This window comes from Leucopleurus acutus, assembly GCF_964270905.1.
Source record: "Leucopleurus acutus genome assembly, chromosome: 6".
Classification (NCBI taxonomy): Eukaryota; Metazoa; Chordata; class Mammalia; order Artiodactyla; family Delphinidae; genus Leucopleurus; species Leucopleurus acutus.
Window position 1 is genome coordinate 85,887,701 of NC_139149.1, and position 25,689 is coordinate 85,913,389.

A 25,689-nucleotide genomic window follows, 5' to 3' on the forward strand; every position below is an offset into this window, starting at 1 on the left:
TTTTTTTTCTCCCTTTTCTTCTGAGCCAAGTGGCTGACAGGGTCTTGGTGCTCTGGCCGGGTGTCAGGCCTGTGCCTCTGAGGTGGGAGAGCTGAGTTCAGGACATTGGTCCACCAGAGACCTGGCTCCATGTAATATCAAATGGTGAAAGCTCTCCCAGAGGTCTCCATCTCAACACTAAGACCCAGCTCGACTCAATGACCAGAAAGATACAGTGCTGGACACCCTATGCCAAACAACTAGCAAGACAGGAACACAACCCTACCCAGTAGCAGAGAGGCTGCCTAAAATCATAATAAGGTCACAGACACCCCAAAACACACCACCAGACACGGTCCTGCCCATCAGAAAGACAATTCCATCCTCATCCACCAGAACACAGGCACCAGTCCCCTCTACCAGGAAGCCTAGACAACCCACTGAGCCTTATCCACTGGGGGCAGACACCAAAAACAAATGGAACTATGAACCTGCAGCCTGCGAAAAGGAGACCCCAAACACAGTAAGTTAAGCAAAATGAGAGGATGGAGAAATACACCACAGATGAAGGAGCAAGGTAAAAACCCACCAGACCAAACAAATGAAGAGGAAATAGGCAGTCTACCTGAAAAAGTATTCAGAGTAATGATAGTAAAGATGATCCAAAATTTTGGAAAAAGAATGGAGAAAATACAAGAAATGTTTAACAAGGACCTAGAAGAACTAAAGAGCAAACAAACAGTGATGAGCAACAAAATAAATGAAATTTAAAATTCTCTAGAAGGAATCAATAGCAGAATAACTGAGGCAGAAGAACGGATAAGTGACCTGAAAGATAAAGTAATGGAAATAACTACCAGAGAGCAGAATAAAGAAAAAAAAATGGAAAGAATTGAGGACAATCTCAGAGATCTCTGGGACAACATTAAACTCATCAACATCCAAATTATAGGGTTCCCAGAAGAAGAAGAGAAAAAGAAAAGGACTGAGAAAATATTTGAAGAGATTATAGTTGAAAATTTCCCCAATACAGGAAAGAAAATAGTCAAGTCCAGGAAACACAGAGGGTCCTATACAGGATAAATCCAAGGAGAAATACACCAAGACACATAATAATCAAACTATCAAAAATGAAATACAAAGAAAAAATATTAAAAGCAGAAAGGGAAAAACAAATAACATAGAAGGGAATCCCCATAAGGTTAACAGCTGATCTTTCAGCAGAAACTCTGCAAGACAGAAGGGAGTGGCAGGACATATTTAAAGTGATGAAGGAGAAAAACCTACAACCAAGATTACTCTACCAGGAAGGATCTCATTCAGATTCAACAGAGAAATTAAAACCTTTATAGACAAGCAAAAGCTAAGAGAATTCAGCACCACCAAACCAGCTTTACAACAAATGCTAAAGGAACTTCTCCAGCAGGACTCACAAGAGAAGGAAAAGACCGACATAACAAACCCAAAACAATTAAGAAAATGGTAATAGGAACATACATATCAATAACTACCTTAAATATAAATGGATTAATGCTCCAACCAAAAGACATAGACTGGCTGAATGGATACAAAATCAAAACCCATATATATGCTGTCTACAAGAGACCCACTTCAGACCTAGGGACACATACAGACTGAAAGTGAGGGGATGGAAAAAGATATTGCATGCAATAGGAAATCAAAAGAAAGCTGGAATAGCAATTCTCATATCAGAAAAAATAGACTTTAAAATAAAGACAATTAGAAGAGACAAAGAAGGACACTACATAATGATCAATCCAAGAAGAAGATATAACAATTGTAAATATTTATGCGCCCAACATGGGAGCACCTCAATACATAAGGCAAATGCTAACAGCCATAAAAGGGGAAATCGACAGTCGCACAAACATAGTAGGGGACTTTAACACCCCACTTTCACCAATGGACACATCATCCAAAACGAAAATAAATAAGAAAACACAAGCTTTAAATGATACATTAAATAAGATGGACTTAATTGATATTTAGAGGACATTCCATCCATAAAACAACAGAATACACTTTCTTCTCAAGTGCTCTTGGAACATTCTCCAGGATTAAGCATATCTTGGGTCACAAATCAAGCCTTGGTAAATTTAAGAAAATTGAAATCTTATCAAGTACCTTTTCCAACCACAACGCTATGAGACTAGAAAGCAATTACAGGAAAAATATCGGTAAAAATTACAAACACATGGAGGTTAAACAATACACTACTAAATAGCCAAGAGATCACTGAAGAAATCAAAGAGGAGATCAAAAAATACCTAGAAACAAATTGCAATGAAAACATGACAACCCAAAACCTGTGGGATGTAGCTAAAGCAGTTCTAAGTGGGAAGTTCATAGCAATACAATCCTACCTTAAGAAACAAGAAACATCTCAAATAAACAACCTAACCTTACACCTAAAGCAATTAGAGAAAGAAGAACAGAAAACCCCAAAGTTAGCAGAAGGAAAGAAATCATAAAGATCAGATCAGAAGTAAATGAAAAAGAAATGAAGGAAACGAAAGCAAAGACCAATAAAACTAAAAGGTGGTTCTTCGAGAAGACAAATAAAATTGATAAAACATAAGCCAGACTAATCAAGAAAAAAAGGGAGAAGACTCAAGCCAGTAGAATTAGAAATGAAAAAGGAGAAGTAACAACTGACACTGCCGAAATACAAAGGATCATGAAAGATTACTACAAGCAAATGTATGCCAATAAAATGGATAACCTGGAAGAAATGGACACATTCTTAGAAAAGCACAACATTCCGAGACTGAACCAGGAAGATATAGAAAATGTAAACAGACCAATCTCAACCACTGAAATTGAGACTGTGATTAAAACTCTTCCAACAAACAAAAGCCCAGGACCAGATGATTTCACAGGCAAATTCTATGAAACATTTAGGGAAGAGCTAACACCTATCCTTCTCAAACTCTTCTAAAATATAGCAGAGGGAGGAACTCTACCAAACTAATTCTACAAGGCCACCATCACCCTGATACCAAAATCAGACAAACATGACACAAAGAAAAAAAACTACAGGTCAATATCACTGATGAACATAGATGCAAAACTCCTCAACAAAATACTAGCAAACAGAATCCAACAGCACGTTAAAAGGATCATATATCATGATCAAGTGTGGTTTATCCCAAGAATGCAAGGATTCTTCAATATACGCAAATCAATCAATGTGGTAAACCATATTAACAAATTGATGGAGAAAAACCATATGATCATCTCAATAGATGCAGAAAAAGCTTTTGACCAAATTTAACACCCATTTATGATAAAAAACCCTGCAGAAAGTAGGCATAGAGGGAACTTTCCTCAACATAATAAAGGCCATATACGACAAACCCACAGCCAACATTGTTCTCAATTGTGAAAAACTGAAACCATTTCCTCTAAGATCAGGAACAAGACAGGGTTGTCCACTCTCACCACTATTATTCAAGATAGTTTTGGAAGTTTTAGCCACAGCAATCAAAGAAGAAAAAGAAATAAAAGGAATCCAAATTGGAAAACAAGAAGTAAAGCTGAAAAAAAAAAAAAAAGAAGTAAAGCTGTCACTGGTTTGCAGATGACATAGTACTATACACAGAGAATCCTAAATATGCTACCAGAAAACTACTAGAGCTAATCAATGAATTTGGTAAAGTAGCAGGATACAAAATTAATGCACAGAAATCTCTGGCATTCCTATACACTAATGATGAAAAATCTGAAAGAGAAATTAAGGAAACACTCCCAGTTACTGTTGCAACAAAAAGAATAAAATATCTAGGGATAAACCCACCTAAATAGATAAAAGACCTGTATGCAGAAAACTATAAGACACTGATGAAAGAAATTAAAGATGATACAAACAGATGGAGAGATATACTGTGTTCTTGGATTGGAAGAATTAACATTGTGAAGATGATTATACTACCCAAAGCAATCTACAGATTGAATGCAATCCCTATCAAACTACCAATGGCATTTTTCACAGAACTAGAGCAAAACATTCCACAATTTTTATGGAAACACAAAAGACCCCGAATAGCCAAAGCAATCTTGAGAAAGAAAAATGGAGCTGGAGGAATCAGGCTCCCTGACTTCAGACTATACTACAAAGCTACAGTAATCAAGGTAGTATGGTATTGGCACAAAAACAGAAATAGAGATCAATGGAACAGGATAGAAAGCCCAGAGATAAACCCACACACATATGGTCACTTTATTTTTGATAAAGGAGGCAAGGATACACAATGGAGAAAAGACACCCTCTTCAATAAGTGGTTCTGGGAAAACTGGACACCTAGAATGAAATTAGAACACTCCTTAACACCATACACAAAAATAAACTGAAAATGGATTAAAGTCCTAAATGTAAGGGCAGACACTTTAAAACTCTTAGTGGAAAACATAGGCAGAACACTTTATGACATAAATCACAGCAAGATCCTTTTTGACCCATCTCCTAGAGAAGTGGAAATAAAATCAAAAATAAACAAATGGGACCTAATGAAACTTAAAAGCTTTTGCACAGCAAAGGAAACCATAAACAAGACAAAAAGACAACCCTCAGAGTGGGAGAAAATAATTGCAAATGAAGCAACTGACAAAGGATCAATCTCCAAAATTTACAAGCAGCTCATGCAGCTCAATAACAAAAATCAAACAACCCAATCCAAAAAAGGGCAGAAGACCTAAATAGACATTTCTCCAAAGAAGATATACAGATGGCCAAGAAACACATTAAAGGATGCTCAACATCACTAATCATTAGAGAAATGCAAATCAGTACTACAGTAAGGTATCAACTCACACCAGTCAGAATGGCCATCATCAAAAATCTGCAAAAAATAAATGCTGGAGAGGGTGTGGAGAAAAGGGAACCCTCTTGCACTGTTGGTGGGAATGTAAATCGATACAGCCACTATGGAGAACAGTATGGAGTTTCCTTAAAAATCTAAAAATAGGACTACCATACGACCCAGCAATTCCACTACTGGGCATATACCCTGAGAAAACCATAATTCAAAAAGAGTTATGTACCACAATGTTCATTGAAGCTCTATTTACAATAGCCAGGACATGGAAGCAACCTAAGTGTCTGTCGACAGATGAACGGATAAAGAAGAGGTGGCACATATATACAATGGAATATTACTCAGCCATATAAAGAAACAAAATTGAATTATTTGTAGTGAGGTGGATGGACCTAGAGTCTGTCATACAGAGTGAAGTAAGTCAGAAAGAGAAAAACAAATACTGTATGCTAACACATATATGTGTAATCTAAAAAAAAGAAAAAGGGTTGTGAAGAACCTAGGGGCAGGACAGAAATAAAGACGCAGATGTAGAGAATGGACTTGAGGACACGGGGAGTGGGAAGGGGAAGCTGGGATGAAGTGAGGGAGTGACATGGACATATATACACTATCAAATGTAAAATAGATAGCTAGTGGGAAGCAGCTGCATGGCATCGGGAGATCAGCTCGGTGCTTTGTGACCACCTAGACGGGTAGGATAGGGAGGGTGGGAGGAGATGCAAGAGGCAGGAGATATGGGGATACATGTATAGCTGATTCACTGTGTTATACAGCAGAAACTAACACACCATTGTAAAACAATTATACTCCAATAAAGATGTTAAAAAGATAGTAATAATAAGTAAGAAGAATTGATTAGGTACAATGTAGATTGAGTGTATTTTTTCTCTTCTGTTTCCCTCTGTTAAGAAATCCAGTTCATCAATGGTACAGTGACTGCTATTACACAGCAATAATTGGTGTCTGTGAGCTCATGTTGAGTGCTTGTTACAGAATTTGAAAGGGCAAGGCATATTTCGTGTACCAGTCCTCAACTATCTCCATCAATCTGTCACCATAGAGACAGAAATCTTAAGACTTCCTACAATCATTTGAGAAGAGAAATGTCTATTTCTGGCTGAGACTTGGCCTCTCCGGCGTAGAGTTTACAAGGAATTTCTTACTACTTACTATGTAGTGTGGAATTTAGGACAAAATATGGAGCAACTTTATGGGGTAAGAGGATCAGCAATATTAAAAAAGGAAAAACCTACTTTGATTATCATAGAGCTAGATCCTACAAATCAGTTATGACCTGGATATAATTTAGCTACTTTAGAAGTAACTTATCTTCATGTTCTGTGGCCTGACTCTCTCTGGAGTGTGGTTGAATAGTTTCTTGCCATAATTATTCCCATAACTTACAGAGCAATCACCACCCTGAGATCAGGTCTCCCACAAACAATTAAGTCATAAACTCAAATATCAGTTACCAAAGATCATCTGGCTTAAAGAATTTTCTTAGCTGCTACTTCCTTAGGTCTTTATAGATAAACAAGACCAAGTACCTCTTTGTAAGTTTCCGTTTTTGCCTCTACTGCAATACCAATCAAATGGCCTTTTTGGAGAATCTAATTTTGTTTTCTAGAAAGATGAGAAATTCTAATCTTTCAAATAGCCTGTGTTAGCACTAATTCTGAAGCCAAGTAGGACCCATGGAAAAGAAGAATTTATTTCAGTCTATTTTACCTCTTGGAATATTAATTCCATGAGAAAACACTTTATTAAATTCTGCTGACATTTAAAGCTTATAAAATACATTTGCCTGATTCTTTTAAACCACATTAAACTTTTTTCTTTGGATACTTCCAAAATTGCATTGGAATCTACCAAATTTTAAAACAGTTACCCTTGGATACCCCAATTTCACCTCAAGGAATTTCTTCCAGAAAAATATTGCCATTAAATGAAAGTCTATTCTGAACTTGAAGCTATTCAGCCTAATTCCTGCACTTGGCCCCGGGAATGCCAGAAAAGAGATTGGTGGATTATCTTTTGAAGAAAATGTAACATCTCAAGAGAAATTATATTTGGGGGCCCTACAGTGAAGCAGGTGGATTCCTGCTTGATGACCCCAAAGTAAATCCCACCAACAGACAAGCCCCATTTGAGTACTCAGAACTAACAATCAGCTATTATGTGAAAGTCACTTGACGTTTGAGGAATGTCTCCATCGTGAAAGGCAGATGCCAAAACAAAGGGATTTGGGGAAAAAAAGAGACAATGCAGGAAGATAAATTATATCCATGAAACATGAATAAACAACAATGGCATGCTATAAAAAAAGGGAATGATCAGAAAATAAAGGGAGCTTTTGGAAATGAAAAATATGGTTTCCTATGAAATAGGAAATTTGTAGAAGTGTTGGGAGAGGAAGACAAGGAAATTTCCCAGGAGGTAGATCCAAGAGATGATACAGAAAGAGAAAACTGAAGACAATGTTAGAGGGTTAGTCCAGGAGGTTCAATGTTTCTTGGAAAATGGAGAGAGAGAGAGAGAGATTGAGAGCAGACTATATCAGTCAGAGTCCTAACAGCAAACCCAATTCACCCTACATGGTTCTGATAAAGTGATTTTTACGAAGGGACTCCTTATGGAAGTGTGAGCAGTAAGGATTAAGGGAACAAACAAGAGTGGTATAGTATCCAGAGACTAGCAACAATGAGAAGCTGTTACACTCCCAGGGCTGAAGGGGCAACGTTGGAGGAGGTGGTATAAATGGAGCCCAGCGAGAACTGCAGCCAAGGAGGTAGAGACTCCCAGCAGGAGACATAGCTACTGCCCAAGAGATGTGGCTTTACATCAGGAATACAGCAGGGAAGAAACACTCTGACTTCTCTCTCTTCTTGTGATCTGATCTCACATTGGCCAAACCTAACCAGAAACCAGCTGATACAGTCTACTTGGGTCATTCTCTCAGAGCAGGTCAGGACTAGTATGTGAAGGGAAATAAATTATTGTAGAATAATACGATAGCATTTTCCCATCTGAAAACCATCTATGACCATCCCAGAGAATTAAAAAAAAAAAAAAAGCCCTACATAAGCACAATATAATGAAATTTCACAACACTATTAACAAAGAGAAGATCTTAAAAGCTTCCAGAGAGGAAAAAACATCATATATAAAGGATCAGAAATCACAAAGGCATTGGCTTGATCAACAACACTGAATGCTATATGACAGTGGAGCAATGTTTTCAAATTTCTGAGGAAACATTCTTTCCAAGCCAAATCACTAGTTAATTGTAAGGATGGAATTAAGACATTTGCAAACATGCAATGTCGCAAAAAATTTACCCTCTAGACACCCTTTCTTAGGAAACTATTACAAAACAAAGGAGTAAACAAGCAAACAAAAACAGAAGTCCCTGGGTTGCGAGTACATGATACATGCATAGCCAAGAAGTGAAGAGAAACCCCTGGCTGACAGCTATGCAGAAGACCTAGAATATTTCTAGTTTAAACAGAGCAGGAGAGAAGTCTCCGTTAAGACGTCTTTAAGGAAAAAGACAAACCACTAATCATTTTCAGAGAGATTTAACAACTCTTTGGAGGGTTTGAGACAGGCAATGAAAGCAAATGATTATTTAAGAAAATCAGCCTTCTAAAGCTATTTGATTTCTTAATTTGTGTATACATATCGCTTTTATACATTAAATTTAAAATACTCTTACAAGAATGCAAACTATAAGTGCAAAGATATCATTACAACATTGTGTGTTATATCAGAAAGTTGAAAATAACCTAAATGTCCATTAGTGAAAGATTGGTTAAATTATGGTGTTGCCCAATGATAGAATACTATGTATCCTTGAAAAGGAATGAAAGAGAGTCTAGATGTATACTGAGTGAAAAGATGTCCTAGATATATGTTTAAGGGGAAAAAAAATAGGTTTCAAAACTTGTATCCATTATGTGACCGTTTTTAAAAGTAAAAAAAAAAATCTTCTAAATATGTATTACTTTATACATAGGAAAAACAAAAGCTTGGAGAACCGTGGATTTTTATTTTCTAATTAAACTTTTTGGTATTGAGTTGTTGTTTATAATGAGGATGGACTTCATGTACTCAGAAAAATCAACACAGATTAATTTTTAATTTAATTAATTTATTTTTATTGAAGTATAGCTGATTTACGATGTGCCAATCTCTGCTGTACAGCAAAGTGACTCAGTTATACACATATAGACATTCTTTTTTTTTGTATTCTTTTCCATTATGGTTTATCAAAGGATACTGAATATAGTTCCCTGTGCTATACAATAGGACCTTGTTGTTTATTCATCCTATATATAATAGTTTCAGATGAATTTTTAATAAGATTACTTTGGGGCTTAGAAATCAATTTTTCCATACCTTCAGTTAACAATATTCATTCATCAAACTATTGTGTTTGGTACTGGAGAGACAGAGATGAATAAAATATATTTCCTGCCTTCAATTTTTTGTTTTTTGGATTAAGCTATGGTTTTTATTTTATTTTATTTTATTTAACATCTTTATTGGGGTATAATTGCTTTACAATGTTGTGTTAGTTTCTGCTATATAACAAAGTGAATCAGCTATACGTATACATATATCCCCATATCCCTCCATATCCCACCCCTCTAGGTGGTCACGAAGCACAGAGCTGATCTCCCTGTGCTATGCTCCTGCCTTCAATTTTATGACAGTCTAATGGAATGTTTTTTAAACTGCCTGGTGCTTCAGGGGTGGAATAAATGTTTGATCTGAATTTCGTTTCAAAATATATTTAAAATATTAAAACACCTGTAATAAAATTAATTTAATATAATAACTTTTAATATATTGGGACCACCACTGGTTAATTTCTACTGTCAGGTAAACTAGTATTTTGTGTGTGTAGCTATCAGCATTAAATTTTTCCTGTTATTTCTGAGCATATATTTGAATTTATTGTAAACATGTCATTACTTAGAAAGTTGTAGCTTTATATTGGTCTTTAAAAAATCTAATCTGTGTAAGGTTTTTATAGAATAATGTGCATGTGACTATGCAACCACTGCATATATGTGCTAAACATGATTAAATACACAACAAAGCTCAAGTTCATCTGCTTGGTGTACATTTTATGTGCAATAACAGATAAATGTATAACAGGTAGAGAGGATTTTGCAGATCTTTAAATTTAAAGCTTTATAAGATTTCATTGTTTGTCTGACTTTTATAATAAAGCGTGTGAGGGGCTTCCCTGGTGGCGCAGTGGTTGAGAGTCCGCCTGCCGATGCAGGGGACACGGGTTCGTGCCCCGGTCCGGGAGGATCCCACATGCCGCGGAGCGGTTTCGCCCGTGAGCCATGGCCGCTGAGCCTGCGCGTCCGGAGCCTGTTGCCCCGCAGCGGGAGAGGCCACAACAGTGAGAGGCCCGAGTACCGCAAAAAAAAAAAAAAAAAAAAAAATGTTAAAAAAAAAAAAAAAAAACAGGGCTCATAAAGCGTGTGAGCAGTTTTTGGCTATTTTTGTGAACCAGTTTTTAAAACATTTTATTATTAACACTTTGAAACAGATACAAAGTAAACAATAGAATAATGAACAACTGTATACTTATCACCCAGCTTCAATAGTTGTCAATATTCTGCCATTCTTGTGTCATCCAAGACTGACACAAGGGATCTTGATTCCCTACTTGATTATTATTTTTTCCAATAAACGTTTTCCATTACTTCTGTTTCAAGTTTCTGAATCTGTCCAGTTGAAGAGCAATCAAAAAAACGTCGTTACCATTTGTAATTACTTATCTTTGTTGATCAGGATTTCCTCAGTGTTACTCAATCTAAACAAACTACAGAAATGTTTTGGATACGGAAGCTTATATAAGACTGCAATTATCATTTATAAATCCTAATTTCAAACTTTAGTCCTCACCAAGATAATCTGGTTTCTGATATTTTTTATATTAAAATTTTTTTGCTAAAACTATTACATAAACATACTTTAAAAACTTCAAAAATAGTACAAAGAGTATGCATAAAAAAGAACATCTTCTTCCTACCCCTACCCCTCCCAGTTCCTCTTTTCAGAGGCCAGTTTCTTTGGGAGAATTTCCAGAAATACTCTATGCATGCACATACAAGCATGTGCATAACTATAACCCTTAAAGAGAAAAGAAAAGAAAAGCCTTATTGGCAGCGCACACTGTTCTATACCATGCCTTTGTTCATTAATGTTTCTTTTAATACACAGATCAAAGAGTTTCTGAAAAGATACAAAACTGCTGGTATAGTGGGAACCACATCTCTGACAGCACAACATCAGTGAACAAAGAGAGGAGGGAGCGAATACCTTGCTTTTGGGAAATGGAAAAGGCCATATGAAGTTTCAGCTGAATCTTGATGGAAAAGCTCGCATGGCAGAAAAGTATTACACTAGAAGATTGTTTTAAGTGGTAATACGCACCAATCCCAAACCTAATTTCTTGGTTTTTCTTTTTTCTTTCTTCACAGCATATGTTAATTGGTGGGTACAATATATCCAGAGCAGCTGCTAGTCTGTTGAAAGTCATCCCTGCTATGTTGAAAGCATGCTGGAATTTGAGTCAAAAGACCTGGGTTCTAGTTTTAGGCAAGCCATATAACCGCTTTAGTTTCCTTATTTCTATAATGGGGATACCACGTACTTGTCTTTCTTACCAGGTTTTGAGACCATATACTGAACTAGAGTACCATCCTAATGTGAAAGCAAATTGTCTTTGGAGTCTAAGAAACATAGGTCTGAAATTACTGTTTTGAAGCTATGAATGGTATAGTTGCTAAGTACCTGCTGTTTGCCAGACACTATCCTAGGTGAGAGGATATAAGGGTGAACAAGACAGACAGGCACTTAAATTGTTTTTGAGCATTTAGTGTGTGCCAGGCTCTGTGCTAAGGCTGAGAAGTAGTGGTTAGTCCTTTGGTGGTCTTATTTGCTCACATAGCTACAAATAACAACTGTATGTGAAAACTCTCAAATTTATACTCCTGGACTGACGTTTCTGAACTTGACTCTTAAATATACAATACCTGGGTTTCCCTGGTGGCGCAGTGGTTGAGAGTCCGCCTGCCGATGGAGGGGATGCAGGTTCGTGCCCCGGTCCGGGAAGATCCCACATGCCGCGGAGCGGCTGGGCCCGTGAGCCACGGCCGCTGAGCCTGCGCGTCCGGAGCCTGTGCTCTGCAACGGGAGAGGCCACAGCAGTGAGAGGCCCACGTACCGCAAAAAAAAGAAAAAAGAAAAAAGAAAAGAAGAGTGACCAAGGAGTAGTCAGAGGGGTAAAAGTAACACTGGAATGTGTGGTGCTATGGAAGGCCTTTAGGAAATGGTCTAAGACAAATGTCTCAGTGAATTAGCAGTCAGATTTTAAGCAGAGAACATCACTCAGCAATTTAAGTTCTGATCATCCTCCCCCTTTATTAGGAAATTGTATATCAACATATCTTAGGGAAAAAACACCTCCCCAACTCGCACCTTAAAATGACTATTTTATTTTCGTATCAGTATTTTATCTTCCAGTATGTATTTATAATGCATAAACATTTTTGCATTGTTGTAGCTACAATGGATGCATAATTTTTATTTTTTCCATTTTAAAGTGAAAGGAACTTAATGACTTCATAATTATCATTTTAGTGGCTGTTTAATATTCCATTCAATGACATTTTAGAGATCTGTAAAAAGATATGGCTGGTTCTACTAAAACTATAGGAAGAAGAAAAAAAACTACAGGAAGATAAGCTTTTTTTCACAACCCATCCTCCTTTACCATTAACAAGATCATTTAAAATAGTTAAAGAAGCACAGAAGCAAATGAGCCTATCAATCAATAATTTTGTCTTCCGGAGTTTAAATACATATAAACCAATGCCAATATGTTGCTTCGTCAACTTCATACGGTCACATTTCAACTCTGGAGAGATAACAGAAATTTTGATTATATCCTAAGAAGAACAGGGTTAAACCACAGAGAGACATATTTATTTCGTTGATCCTTGAAATACATGGACTTTCTTCTTTTTTTTTTTAATAGTGTTTATTTATTTTTACCTGTTGACAGTTTGCTTTATTTATTTATTTATGGCTGTGTTGGGTCTTCGTTTCTGTGCGAGGGCTTTCTCTAGTTGTGGCAAGCGGGGGCCACTCTTCATCGCAGTGTGCGGGCCTCTCACTATCACAGCCTCTCTTGTGGAGCACAGGCTCCAGACGCGCAGGCTCAGTAATTGTGGCTCACGGGCCCAGTCGCTCCGCGGCATGGGGGATCTTCCCAGACCAGGGCTCGAACACGTGTCCCCTGCATTGGCAGGCAGACTCTCAACCACTGCGCCACCAGGGAAGCCTGGACTTTCTTCTTAAACTAGCAAACTGAAGATCAATATATCACCTTGATGCACATTGTTCTGAATCTTCACCAACAGATAATGAAATCAAGGGCAAGAATAAATGATGCTTTTATGTATTGCCATTAAGACTTAAAAATGGACGGAAGAGTTCTAAGGTATCCAAGTGAGTTTTTTTTTTTTTTAAGTATTCTTTGATGACTTCATACCTTCAGAGTTTCATTTATGTCATCATAAAAATCCTATAGTACAAAGGGGGCAGAAATGGTTAAGACCTGATTTAGTTGAAGTGGTCTCATTTGTTTGTTTAAAGATTAGCCCTAAACTAATGATTAAGCTATCAAACAAGACGAAAAAGAGGGATTTTCTGGAGCTGCAGCGTTTGAGTTTCTGTAGGAAATATAACAGAAGCAAAACGTGAACTTGTGATTGAGCCAAGGACATTTTATTTCTTTGATCTAATGAACTTCTGTGCCAAAATCAGTACTTTAGCTCAGAAAAGCTAAATGTCTTTTGTCACCAACAAACAGGTCTCTAGTTTGGTGACATCAAAAGTAATTGATCAGCAGCACTATTTACAATAACCAAGACATGGAAACAACTTAAATGTCCATCGACAGATGAATGGATAAAGAAGATGTAGTATATAGATATAGATACACACACACACACACACACACACACACACACACACACACACACAATGGAATATTACTCAGCCATTAAAAAGAATGAAATAATGCCATTTGCAGCAACATGTATGGATCTAGAGATTATCATACTAAGTGAAGTAAGTCAGAAAGAGAAAGACAAATACCATGATATCACGTATATGTGGAATCTAAAATACAACACAAATCAACATATCTACGAAACAGAAACAGAGTCACACACGTAGAGAACAGACTTGTGGTTGCCAAGAGGGCATGGGTGGGAAGTGTTGGGAGTTTGGGATTAGCAGATGCAAACTATTATATGTAGTATGAATAAACAACAAGGTCCTACTCTATAGCACAGGGAACTATATTCAATATCCTGTGAAAGGGCTTCCTCGGTGGCGCAGTGGTTGAGAGTCCGCCTGCCGATGCAGGGACACGGGTTCGTGCCCCGGTCTGGGAAGATCCCACATGCCGTGGAGCGGCTGGGCCCGTGAGCCATGGCCGCTGAGCCTGCGCGTCCAGAGCCTGTGCTCCGCAATGGGAGAGGCCACAACAGTGAGAGGCCCGCGTACCGCAAAAAAAAAAAAAAAAAAAAAAAAATCCTGTGATAAACCATAATGGAAGTGAATATGAACAAGAATATATATATATATTATACATATATATAGATATATAAAACTGAGTCACTTTGATGTACAGTAGAAATTAACACAACATTGCAAATCAACTATACTTCAACAAAATTTTTTTGAAAAAGTAATTGATCTGGAAGCCTCAGACTCTAGGGCTGCTGAACTCCCTCAGTTTAACTCAATAAATCTGTGTTGAGTTCCTACTTTGTGCAGGACAAAGCGTTAGACACAGCTTCTAGGACATCCTTAGTTAAAGGCTTATCTTCTCTCTTACCCCTTTGTTTAAGACTAGCTTTAGCTCTCTGCACGGATCTTGTTGGCAGTTTCCTTCTTCCTGTCTAGGGAGAAGCTGCTTTTGTCTTCATTCCAGGTTGTGTGGATGGGTAGTGATGTCAGGTCTATCTAGAGCACCAGCCAGCTTAAGGAAGGTCCTGGGATAAGGGCTTGCGGACTCTCTTTGTGGCTGAGGAGAGAGGAGGAATTCGTGATAAGCAGAGATGCGGGCCTCTGAATCACATGGAGACTCAAAGTATTGAGTACTTTCTACGCACCACATTCTCATTTAACCCTTGGTTGACAAACGGTTGTATGAAGGAGATGGTATTGTTTAACTGCATTTTACAGATAAGGAAACTGCCTAGTGACTTATCCAAGGCCACAGAGTATGTGGCGGATCTGAGATATGAATCTGTTTTCTACGTCCTCAAAGGCTCTCCACCACAGTGCATGGGGCCCACTAGAATTTCAGGTCCAGAGCAAATTATACTGGGCCCGCCACTCCCATGTTTTTACAAGACAAAATCTGTCTAGAATGTATATCTAATAAAGTAGTAAAGGGAAAACAGGTCATGGACAGGCAGTTTATAGCCTGAGAAGTGAGTATGTGGGCTACGGGTCCACCTTAAAAAAATTTTTTTTGTCTTGATAAGAAGTCTCTAAGGTTATTTTAGAACTAGTGTTACTGAGTTCTTGCCCATAGTACAAGGACCTGTTTTCTCCACTAGACAAAAATACGAATGGCTGGTCCAGTTTTGTCTCAAATAATGATCGTGAGGATAAAATAAGGCCCTTTGAAAACTATGGCACTTAAAACTTTTAGGCAGCAGCATCTTTCCAAGGTATCAGGGAACTGTGAAGTAGCTGATTAAAATAAATTCTTGATTACTTGAGATACAGGAGATATAGCAGTAGCATTTGGTAACTGGACTTCATAGATACGATCTAAAACCGCATTCAAACCAGCAATTTTAATCTTTCTGAGATTTGGCTCTTTGTAGAGCTTAAAAAAAAAAAAAGACGAGGCGTAAAATGCCAGTCAGATTAAATTTCTTTTCCTTTGAGCCCTGTCCAAACGTTGACGGAATTAGGACAGAACACAAAGATCAAGAAAAAAAAGCCAGAAAGAGACGCACGTACACGGACTGTGCCAGTCAATATTGAGGTAAGGAAGTGAGTTTTGGGGGAAAGACCTCAGACTTCCCTGGGGACCGCTTTGCTTCGGGACAATTCCCTTTGGCAATATTCCAGAATCTGAGTCCCCAGGGCTCCCCCCAGTGGGAAGGGGAAGATGAGCGTGGCCAGGCGCGCGCGTACGCGTGTACACTCACGTGTACACTCACACACGCGCGCGCGCACCCTACACATACACTCAGCCTGTTTCCTCCGCTCCTCCTCCCCCCGGGGGGCGGGTCTCTTTCTCTTTAAAGAGCATAAGGTCTCCTCGCAAACCCAGGCTCTCTAAGGCCCCGGGGGCCCGGGGCCCGAGCTGCTTGCAGCCAATGGGCGCGGTGGAGCGGCTCGAGCGCGGCTGACGCTGCACCAATGGGCGCTCGCGGGGGGCGGGGGCAGTGGAGGAGACACTATTGTTGATGAGGAGGAGCGGCAGCGGCGGCGGCGGCTGCACCACCTCGTTGCTGCCGGTCGCGGCCCGGGCGCCCCCCGCACCCCGGACTCCGGCTTCGTCACCCGGTCGCGGGGGCCTTCCATCCGGTCTCGAGAATCCTCCCCTTGCAACCCAACAACAACAAAACCCCACGTCTCGCCCAGTCACCGGGGAGGGGGGGGGACCATGTCCCAGCGGGTGAGGCGCAATGGGTCCCCCACGCCGGCCGGCTCCCTCGGAGGCGGTGCGGTCGCCACGGCCGGGGGATCCGGGAGCCGCCTGCAGCCCATGAGGGCGACGGTTCCGTTCCAGCTGAAGCAGCAGCAGCAGCAACATGGCAGCCCCACGCGGAGCAACGGCGGCGGCGGCGGCAACAACGGCGGCTGCTGTGGTGGCGCCTCAGGCCCCTCGGGCGGCGGCGGCAGCAGCGGGGCCCCGCGCACTGCCTCGCGCAGCACAAGCCCCACGCGGGGCGGCGGGAGTGCGGCCGCGCGCACCAGCCCCACGGTGGCCACGCAGACGAGCACGTCCTCGACGTCCACGCGAGGCACCAGCCCCACGCGCGGCGCCGCGCCCGGGGCCCGCGGGAGCCCCCCACGGCCGCAGCCCCCGCCGGCGCTGCTGGGCACCGTGTCGTCGCCTTCCTCGTCGCCCACCCACCTGTGGACAGGCGAGGTGAGCGCGGCCCCACCCGCAGCCCGCGTCCGGCACCGGAGGAGGTCCCCGGAGCAGAGCCGAAGCTCCCCGGAGAGGAGGAGCCCGAGCGCCCCTCTTTGCAAAGCAGGTACGTGCTGGGGGCCGCGCGAAGAGGGGAAGGCGACGGCAGGAAGGGGTCCCGGGCGCGCGCCGCTACCGCGCAGGGACTGCGGCGCTGCCGCGGAGCCGGGGTGGCCGGGGGGCGGGGCCGGGGCGGGGCCCGGGAGGTGCGGCCCAGCCTTGTCCGGGCCATCCCCGCGCCCCCTGCGCCGCTCCCTCCCCAGCCGTCTCATTCATGCCTCAGTCGGCCCTACGTTGGTGCCCGTCCCTGGAGGTGCAGCCGCTAACCTTGTGCTTGGCCTGATGTGTTAATGATAAACCTGGGTTTCTGGCCGCCCGCTGGTTACTGCTTACCCTCCCTTGGGGGTGAGCCTGAGTGGTTTGTCACTTCAGTGACATGGTTAATGTTAGTATAGCACATATCTGCTGCTAAGTATTTGTCTTTCACAGAACAGTTTCAGATTTGGGGGATTTGAGTGCACTAGCATAGCAGGTTTGGTTGGGGGTCCCTGAACAGACATGAGGCTCGGAGCATGTTAGCATTTACTAAGATTTGCTAAGTGGGTAGCAAGAAGTGAGAAGTAAGTTAAGCAAGATTCCTTTGGGGGGTTTATGGGCTTTGTATGAGGCTCTGGTGTATGTCTGTTACACTGATTTTGTGTTTAGGATGAAAACCATTTTTTTTTTTTAAAAAAACAAGATCCAAGATTTGTCTCCTTGTTATTTACTTTAGGGACCTAAAAATTGCTTTTCTCTAGACTTGGGAGCTTTTTTTGGGGAAAGTCCTGAATGGAGCTCTTGGGTTTCTTGGGAGTCATTCATAAAGAGGAACTCAAAAGAGGACTTCGTATTGTGGAAATGGAAAGAGAAAAAATTTATCATCTGATTGCCTTCGTGTTAGAATCCACTGAAAAGAGAAATGGGTGGTTTTTAGCTTACGTATTAATACTGCCAGCGTATACCTTTGTCTTTCACTGTCTCGGGAATTTCTGTTAGAATCTTTAGGCAGAATGGCTGGATATTTCAGGAAACTTAGTACAGTACTTCCTAATGAAATAGAACAGATGAAGTGGTTTCAAGGGTTCATTCAAAAAATGCAGGGAGTGGGATGAGTCTTTTCTACTGTTTATTTTATCAAAGATTTTAGACAATGGATATTTTCTGGGGAGAGAATTGCCCTGAAGAATGATCAATAGTGTTTTCTGACTAGAAGAAGAATGGTTTAAACTTCTGAAAATGCAAAATGCTTTTTTTAAACTTTGTTAAAAGAACCCTCTCTTCCTCAAATAATAGCTATTGCTTACTGAGCTCTTCCTTATGGTGGATGATTTACCTACAGGATCTCATTTTAACTCTCACAGGAGGTTTTGAGAGGTGAAGTAACTAGTGGTGGAGTGGATATTAGGTACTCCAAAACCATGTCTTTTACATTATATCAAGGAGGTAGTAGCTTGATGTGTAAGATAGAACCTGGGAAATACATAACATACCAAAGTGACATATGTGTTTAGGTTTTGAAGCAACTCTTAGAGGTATCTGGTGGACATAATTGCTTCAGTTTGCCTTCAACCTTCTGGAGCTGACATTGTGTGGCAGGTGGAAGGGAAGGAGAGCTACTTAAGTGGGCAGTTAAGATGGAGGAAGGAGGTGGTGACCCCAGTCTGATAACAGAATCTGGCTACCCTCTCAACTATTTGACCTTTAAAGAAGCAGCAACCTGATGAAAGCTGGGTTAAGTATTAGCAGTGTGTGGAGGAAGGTGCTCTTTTCTTCTCAACGCTAGAAGGGCTTTATTTGCTGGGATCTCGGACTCCTCCTGTGCCCACTCTTCATGTTTTCCAAAGCTTCTTTCCCTCAGATCTGTCATTCCATAGAGTATTCATGCTGTAAAATTGATCTTTCTCATTAGCCCTCTCACTCCCCCCACCAAAAAAACCCCAGAAAAATAAAACCTCTTTTTTCTCCAGTGCAGCACTCTCACCTAGGTGTGAAAAGGGATACTGCCTGTTACTAAGTTATACTGAAGTGAATGTCTGATCGCTTCCTTCCCAGGAATGTGTTTTTGTTTCACTCTAGTGAACTTCCATGCAGAGTGGGACAAATGTTTTCTGGTTTTGTCTTCATAGCACAAACTAGACCATTTGCTGTTTTTCTCAGACTCAATCTGGAAGAAAAGGAGAATCTTTTTAATTATGAGACTCCCTTTTAAACATTAAAAAACATTTTTTTCTTATTTTTTAATTGAAGTACTGTTGATTTACAAAGTTTCAGGTGTACAGCAGAGACTCCCTTTTTAAAATTTAAAACATTATTTTTTAAAATATTTATATTAAGTATTTATTTTTGGCTGCGTTGGGTCTTCATTGCTGTACTTGGGCTTTCTCTAGTTGCAGAGAGCAGGGGCTACTCTTTGTTGCCATGCGCGGGCTTCTCATTGTGGTGGATTCTCTTGTTGCGGAGCATGGGCTCTAGGCATGCAGGCTTCCGTAGTTGTGGCTCGCGGGCTCAGTAGTTGTGGCTCGCAGACTCTAGAGTGCAGCCTCAGTAGTTGTGGTGCATGGGCTGAGTTGCTCCGTGGCATGTGGGATCTTCCCGGACCAGGGCTCGAACCTCTGTCCCCTGTATTGGCAGGAGGATTCTTAATCACTGCGCCACCAGGGAAGCTCTGAGACTCCCTTTTTGATTGAAGGAGATTACTGCCAGTTTGCAGCCTCAATGAAATGTAGACATGCTTATTGGTAGAGAGCAAGGGCCTACCTTATGAAGTAAACCTCATGTAACTCAGATTCCAGGGTCCATCTGGATCAGGTTGTCAGCTTCTAGGTGTCTATAGGATGAATTGGATGCCCTAATCTTTGTTAGGAATCCAGTCTGAAAGTCCCCTATTTGAAGATCTCAGGATCTTTGGGGGGGGTGTCCCTATTCAGTCAGCTCCCTACCCAGTTGCTTTATTTCCCCAGGGTTACAGCTAATCATTAGCTAATAGAGAACTTCCTTCACTTGATTTATTACTTTTTGGAAGTAGTTTCAAGCCCAGTGAAAATAAGTGGCGTTTAGAAATGTTAGTAAGTAGAATAAAAGGTGGAGGAGGGCAATACATTTTATCTTCTATGTGCTGGGTGCTTTACATATGTTATATATTAAAATAGGATTATCATCGCATTTTGTAAAAGAGCACAGGGAGCCTGCCTAATATTACATAGGTGGTAAACGGCAGAGGGAGGGAGACGCAAGAGGGAAGAGATATGGGAACATATGTATATGTATAACTGATTCACTTTGTTATAAAGCAGAAACTAACACACCATTGTAAAGCAATTATACTCCAATAAAGATGTTAAAAAAAAAAAACCCCAGAGTATTCAATATAAGTTAATCCGAGCACCCATTCCTGACACGTATCTTAAAATTCCCACCTTCAGTGCCTGCCATCTCCATGGGAAGTGGTTTGTCGTTAGGAACTGAGATATGCTTAGAAAAGGTAACTAGGCAACGGTGTTAACTGTAGATAAAATGGTGAAGAAGACAAAGTTTTTACGCCTTCCCTCCTTTTACCTGACTTTGTCTTACTCTATACAGTGTCAAATAGATACATTACAAATAGGTGGCATAAAGAGGATAGGAGTATAGGCTTTGGGTAGACATTCTGGGTTTTAATACCGTGTTCCACCACTTAGAAGCCATGTGATGTGGGGAAGCGATTAACTTTCTAACCCTTAACTTTCTCATTTGTAAGGTGATAATGATATTTACTTCATATGGTGCTAAGGATTAAATGAAAGAAAATTGAGAAATACTCAGCACAGTACCTGAATATAAAAGTTAGCTATTGTGTATCATACTAGTTTTGCTTCTAGTTTTAGTGGATGTAACATAAATTGCCAGTGTAGGCTTAGTTTTCATGGTCATATGAAATTTCGAGTTGCAAAGAACATCCAGAACTGTTTCTCAGCGTGTGGTCTGTGCCTTATCTGTACCAGATTCACTCAGGGTCTTTGTTAAAAATGCAAGTTCCCAGACCCTACTCCAGACCTTGAAAGTACCCCCACACACACACCCCGTTGATTTTGCTGAACTCTAAATTTGAAAAACAGTCACTAGAAGCACTGAAGGGAAATAGTGTGAAAACTCCTCATTAGAGAAAAGGGCATTAGTACAGTGTGTATAAAAGTTATTTTTGCAGTGTGGCTGGCTGATAGGTAGATAGCAAGTTGTGTTTTTGCTAATTTTCCCCTTACTTTGATGTATTATGTTGTGTATGAATTTGGTTGTTTATTGAGGTGGGGGTGTGGCAAGAGCAGCAACAAGAGATGGATTTCTCTGGACTAATAATCAAGAAGTAGTATAACAGACCTTCAAATTTGCAGCATCTTAGACTTCTGCTTTCTAGTACTTTGTGAAGTACACAACTTTAAGAATTAGGTGTTTCTCTAACATTTGAAGGATTGCTGGTAACTTCACACATTCAGGGGAATCCTTTTGGTTTATAGTATTTGTATTTTACAAACACTGAAGTTGAGGCAAGTAGAAACTTACTATTAATTCAGCATCTTGGCTAGTAGAGTTTGTATTGAATTAAGTTCAATTCTGTAAGCTTTGATTGAAGAATGTAAAAGAGAGAACTCCAGAGACTCACAAACCAGCCATGTAAGATAGGTTCATAAGTATATAATATGAGTACTTTGGGCTCATAGAGAAGTGAGTAATTCTATGGGGAGTGGGTATAGAAGTTCTGTCAGAGGAGATGGCTTTTGCTTTGGGTTGGAAAGAGAGGAACAGAACTTTACAGCTGGATCATAGAAGTGTGAAAATATACATATCATATTCAGTCCTGTGTCTTAAAATGTAGAGTATAGGATGTTGGGGAGAAAAGAGAGCAAGCAGTCAAGAAAGAGAGTAGAAAGGTAAGTTTTCAGAATGGCCTTGAATAGAATATATGAATGTATCCCATGGATAATACCTCTGGAGCCAGATTGTCGGAGTTCAAATCTTGGCATTACTGCTTACTTAGTAGTAGCTATTTAACTTTAGGCAAATTCACTTCACCTGTAAAATGGGGATGCTGACTAATAGTACAGCTGACCCTTGAACAAAGCAGGTTTGAACTGCCCTGGTCCACTTATATGTGGATTTTTAAAAAATAAATAGTATTACAATATATATGATCCAAAGTTGGTTGAATCTGCACATGCGGAACTGTGGGACCAGATGGCTGAATCTAAAGTTATATGCGGATTTTCTACTATGCAGAGAGTCGGTGGCCTTAAACCCTCGTTGTTCAAGGGTCAACTATTAATATTTTACAACAGAGGATTGTTAGAAAGATAAAATCTTTGTAATCTCTTTGTGGGTGTAGGAAGGAATCTCTTGATATTAGCTATTTTCACATCATTTTTATCATCCTCATCATGCAAGAGTTGAGATATTAAAAGTTAATTTGTTATATTAGTGGTATTTATATTCTTGGAATGCATAGTGTTGATAAATACTTAGAATGAATAGGCTATGAATTTGACATGGAGAAGACTGTAGGATAGTAACTCACAACAGCATCGAGCACATGAATTTAAGTGCTATGGCAGTGGGAATGGCAAGGATAAAAGAGATTGAGGAGACTTGGATTCAGTACAGTAACCTGTTGGATGTAGGGACTGAGAAAGGAGGAGTTAAGGATAATAGTTGCTTGTCTTAATTGAGATAAGCGACACAGTGAGGAATGCTGGTTTGGGAAGAGAACGGTGAGTCCAGTTCTGGACATACTTAGTTTGTGCTCTCAGGACATCCAGATAATTTTCTAAATTGTGGCAAGTATAGTTTTAGAACTTGGGGATACAGATTGGAGGCAGAAAATTGGCACTCATTTATTTCAGCTCAGTAAACATTCGTTTAACCCATACTTTATGCTAAGCATTTGCACGTGGGCGATACTTGAAATGACTAATCACTAGGATGGATAAGATGATAGGAGAATGCTGAGGATACAACTCTGGGAGAAAACAAGCATTTTAAGGGTAGAAAGAAAAGTCAATGAATAAGCCTGAGAATGTGGTGGTAGAATAGTGTTGAGAAAGCCAAAAGAAAGATTTGAATTTCAAGGAGGAGATGATAAAGATTTTCAGATTCTCTGAAGATAACAAGTATGCTGAACCTGGAGAATAGACTTTGGAATTTGACATTTCGGTCCCGTTGCTGACCTTTGAGTAGCATGTTGGATGCACAAATCAGATTAAAGTGGTGGGTGAGGAAGTAGAGGTAATGATTATAAATTACTTTTTTGTTTTTAAGCTTTTTTTTTTGATGTGGATCATTTTTAAAGTCTTTATTGAATTTGTTACAATACTGCTTCTGTTTTATGTTTTGGTTTTTCGGCACGAGGCATGTGGGATCTTAGCTCCCCGACCAGGGATTGAACCCACACCCCCTGCACTGGAAGGCGAAGTCTTAACCACTGGACCGCCAGGGAGGTCCCTAAATTACTCTTATGGAGTATAAATTACCCATATGTCACTGTAAGGAAGGAATGTGACAAAACAGGATGAAGAATTGAGCTAAGTTCATTTGTTTATAGGATGGGGAGAACTTCAGAATGTTTTATAGGTTTGGGGAAAGGATTCACAGGAGAATGAACGATTGCAGATTCAAGAGAAGGAAATAATAGATGGAGCAAGGTCATGGAAAATGTGAGAGGCAGTAGAATCCAGCACATGGTGTAGTCAGGAAATCTCAGAAACGACTAAGGTCACTTCTTTCTCTGAGGATGGAGAGGAGGTAAGGGTGGGTTAAGATAACTCAGCAATAGACAAGAGGGGAATTGAGAAAGTAAGCTACTTCCATCTCCAAACTACTTAAAGAAATAGCGTGTTTGTCAAATACTGTATTTTAAAATTTAAATTCTATTTTTATCAAAGTACATGTATATAATTTAAAATGTCATATGGCACTAAACTTATAATCAAATAAAGTGTTTCCCTGCCACATCTCTCTCCACTCCCACTTTTTGCCTCCTAGAGACAGCCACTTTCACCTCTTAGTGGTTTCCTCTGGTGTTTACCTACATATTTCTAAATAACATACTGATACTGATTCAGGATTTCCTTTTTTTAAATTAATTAATTAATTAATTTTTGGCTGCGTTGAGTCTTCGTTGCTGTGCGTGGGCTTTCTCTAGTTGCAGTGAGCGGGGGCTACTCTTTGTTGCAGTGCACGGGTATAAATACCCTCAAAGTTTTCTCTTGCTTTCTGCATTGTCCTCAGAGTCCTTTTTGTCTTGAACTTTGTCTTTCATGTTAGAACCTTTCCTTAGTTTTCTGTTAATATTTAAATAAGACACAAAATTGCTGATTTGGTTTTCAGTCTGTCTGGGTCAGGCTGGTAGACTGGAGTATCTTAAAGTAGAACAAGGATGCTGGGTCTCTCAAATGTAGTTTTTTTTCCCTTCTCTTGGGCCAGTTTCCCCTGGGTAGAGTCCTACAATATCAGGCCTGAGGATATGTCTTGTGCCCTTAAATACAGAGCCTGTCTAGTTAATCTCTCTCACACAGTTTCTCCCAATCTTTTTGCTCTGGAGAAACCCTTGAAATAATTTCCGTTTCTCAGGGAACCCCTGCATTAGTGATCAGTAAGTTGAGATATGATAAAGTAATAGTGCTGTTCTGAGTACAGACTGATTTCTCTGTGGATCTTTTTATTTGGCCAATTTATATGCTTATTCATTTTGTATAGTTTTCACCTCTACCCTTCTTGGACACAAACATAGTTAAGCTTAGCTTACCTTTCTTGAAATTAATTCCTTTTTGTAGATTTTCTTTTATAACTCATAAGGCAACCACAGTATGTTGTGATTAAATAATTGGCTTAAGCCAAGTGGGATTTAAGTTTTCTAAAGGTAGGCTCAGTAGATTTAATTTAAATAAAGTTAGTAAAGTTATTTTTTTACAGTGTGAAAATTTATTGACAAGGTTGTACAGTAAAGCTACTAAAGCCATAAGCCATTGTTTAAGAGTTTGAAAAATTTCCTTGAGTAAATTGCCATGTCTCAAATATAGGTTTAGCAGAATTATTGTGCACATATGTTGATTTCTTGACCTCATTTGTACTCTGTACATAAAAATTGATATTTAAGAAATTTATCTCTTTAAGGTAAAACGTGTTCTTGGGTTGTGTGTGTGTGTTTTCTGTACATATAGTCAGTTCTGAGTTGAACTTGAAATAAGCACACCCACATTTCGTTTTCAAATGAAATGAAACCTTTCTTTCCTAGCTCTTGATGTTTGTTAAACAAAAAGTTTGTTTATTCATATAAGAAGTTGAAAATGCAGCAAGTTATTCATTGCTTTCCTGTGAATGACAGGATACTTTTCTTTCCACAGAAGTCTGGGAGTTGTATCAGGGCAGATCAGGAAATCTTAATTTGAGTTTATAATTGGACTGCATTTAGACTGGTACCGCTTAGACATCTGCTTTCAAAACTTCGTTGAAACCTCTTTTCTGCTGTTGCCTCCTTTCCTGTCTGTTGTCCTTGTGAGTTACACGTTTTTATTCCTTCAGTATTATTTTAAATTTATTTATTTT

At 39.8% G+C, this 25,689-nt stretch overlaps 1 protein-coding gene across 1 annotated transcript in view; it reads left to right on the forward strand.

Moving 5' to 3' along the window:
- Positions 1–16,406: 16,406 nt before the first annotated feature.
- FAM117B (family with sequence similarity 117 member B) overlaps positions 16,407–25,689 on the forward strand; it is an 85,850-nt gene continuing 76,567 nt past the window's right edge. The window contains exon 1 of the mRNA XM_082840861.1: positions 16,407–17,146. Within this exon, the coding sequence (XP_082696987.1) occupies positions 16,549–17,146 (598 nt within the window). The 5' untranslated portion in view covers positions 16,407–16,548. The remainder of the gene's footprint in view (positions 17,147–25,689) is intronic.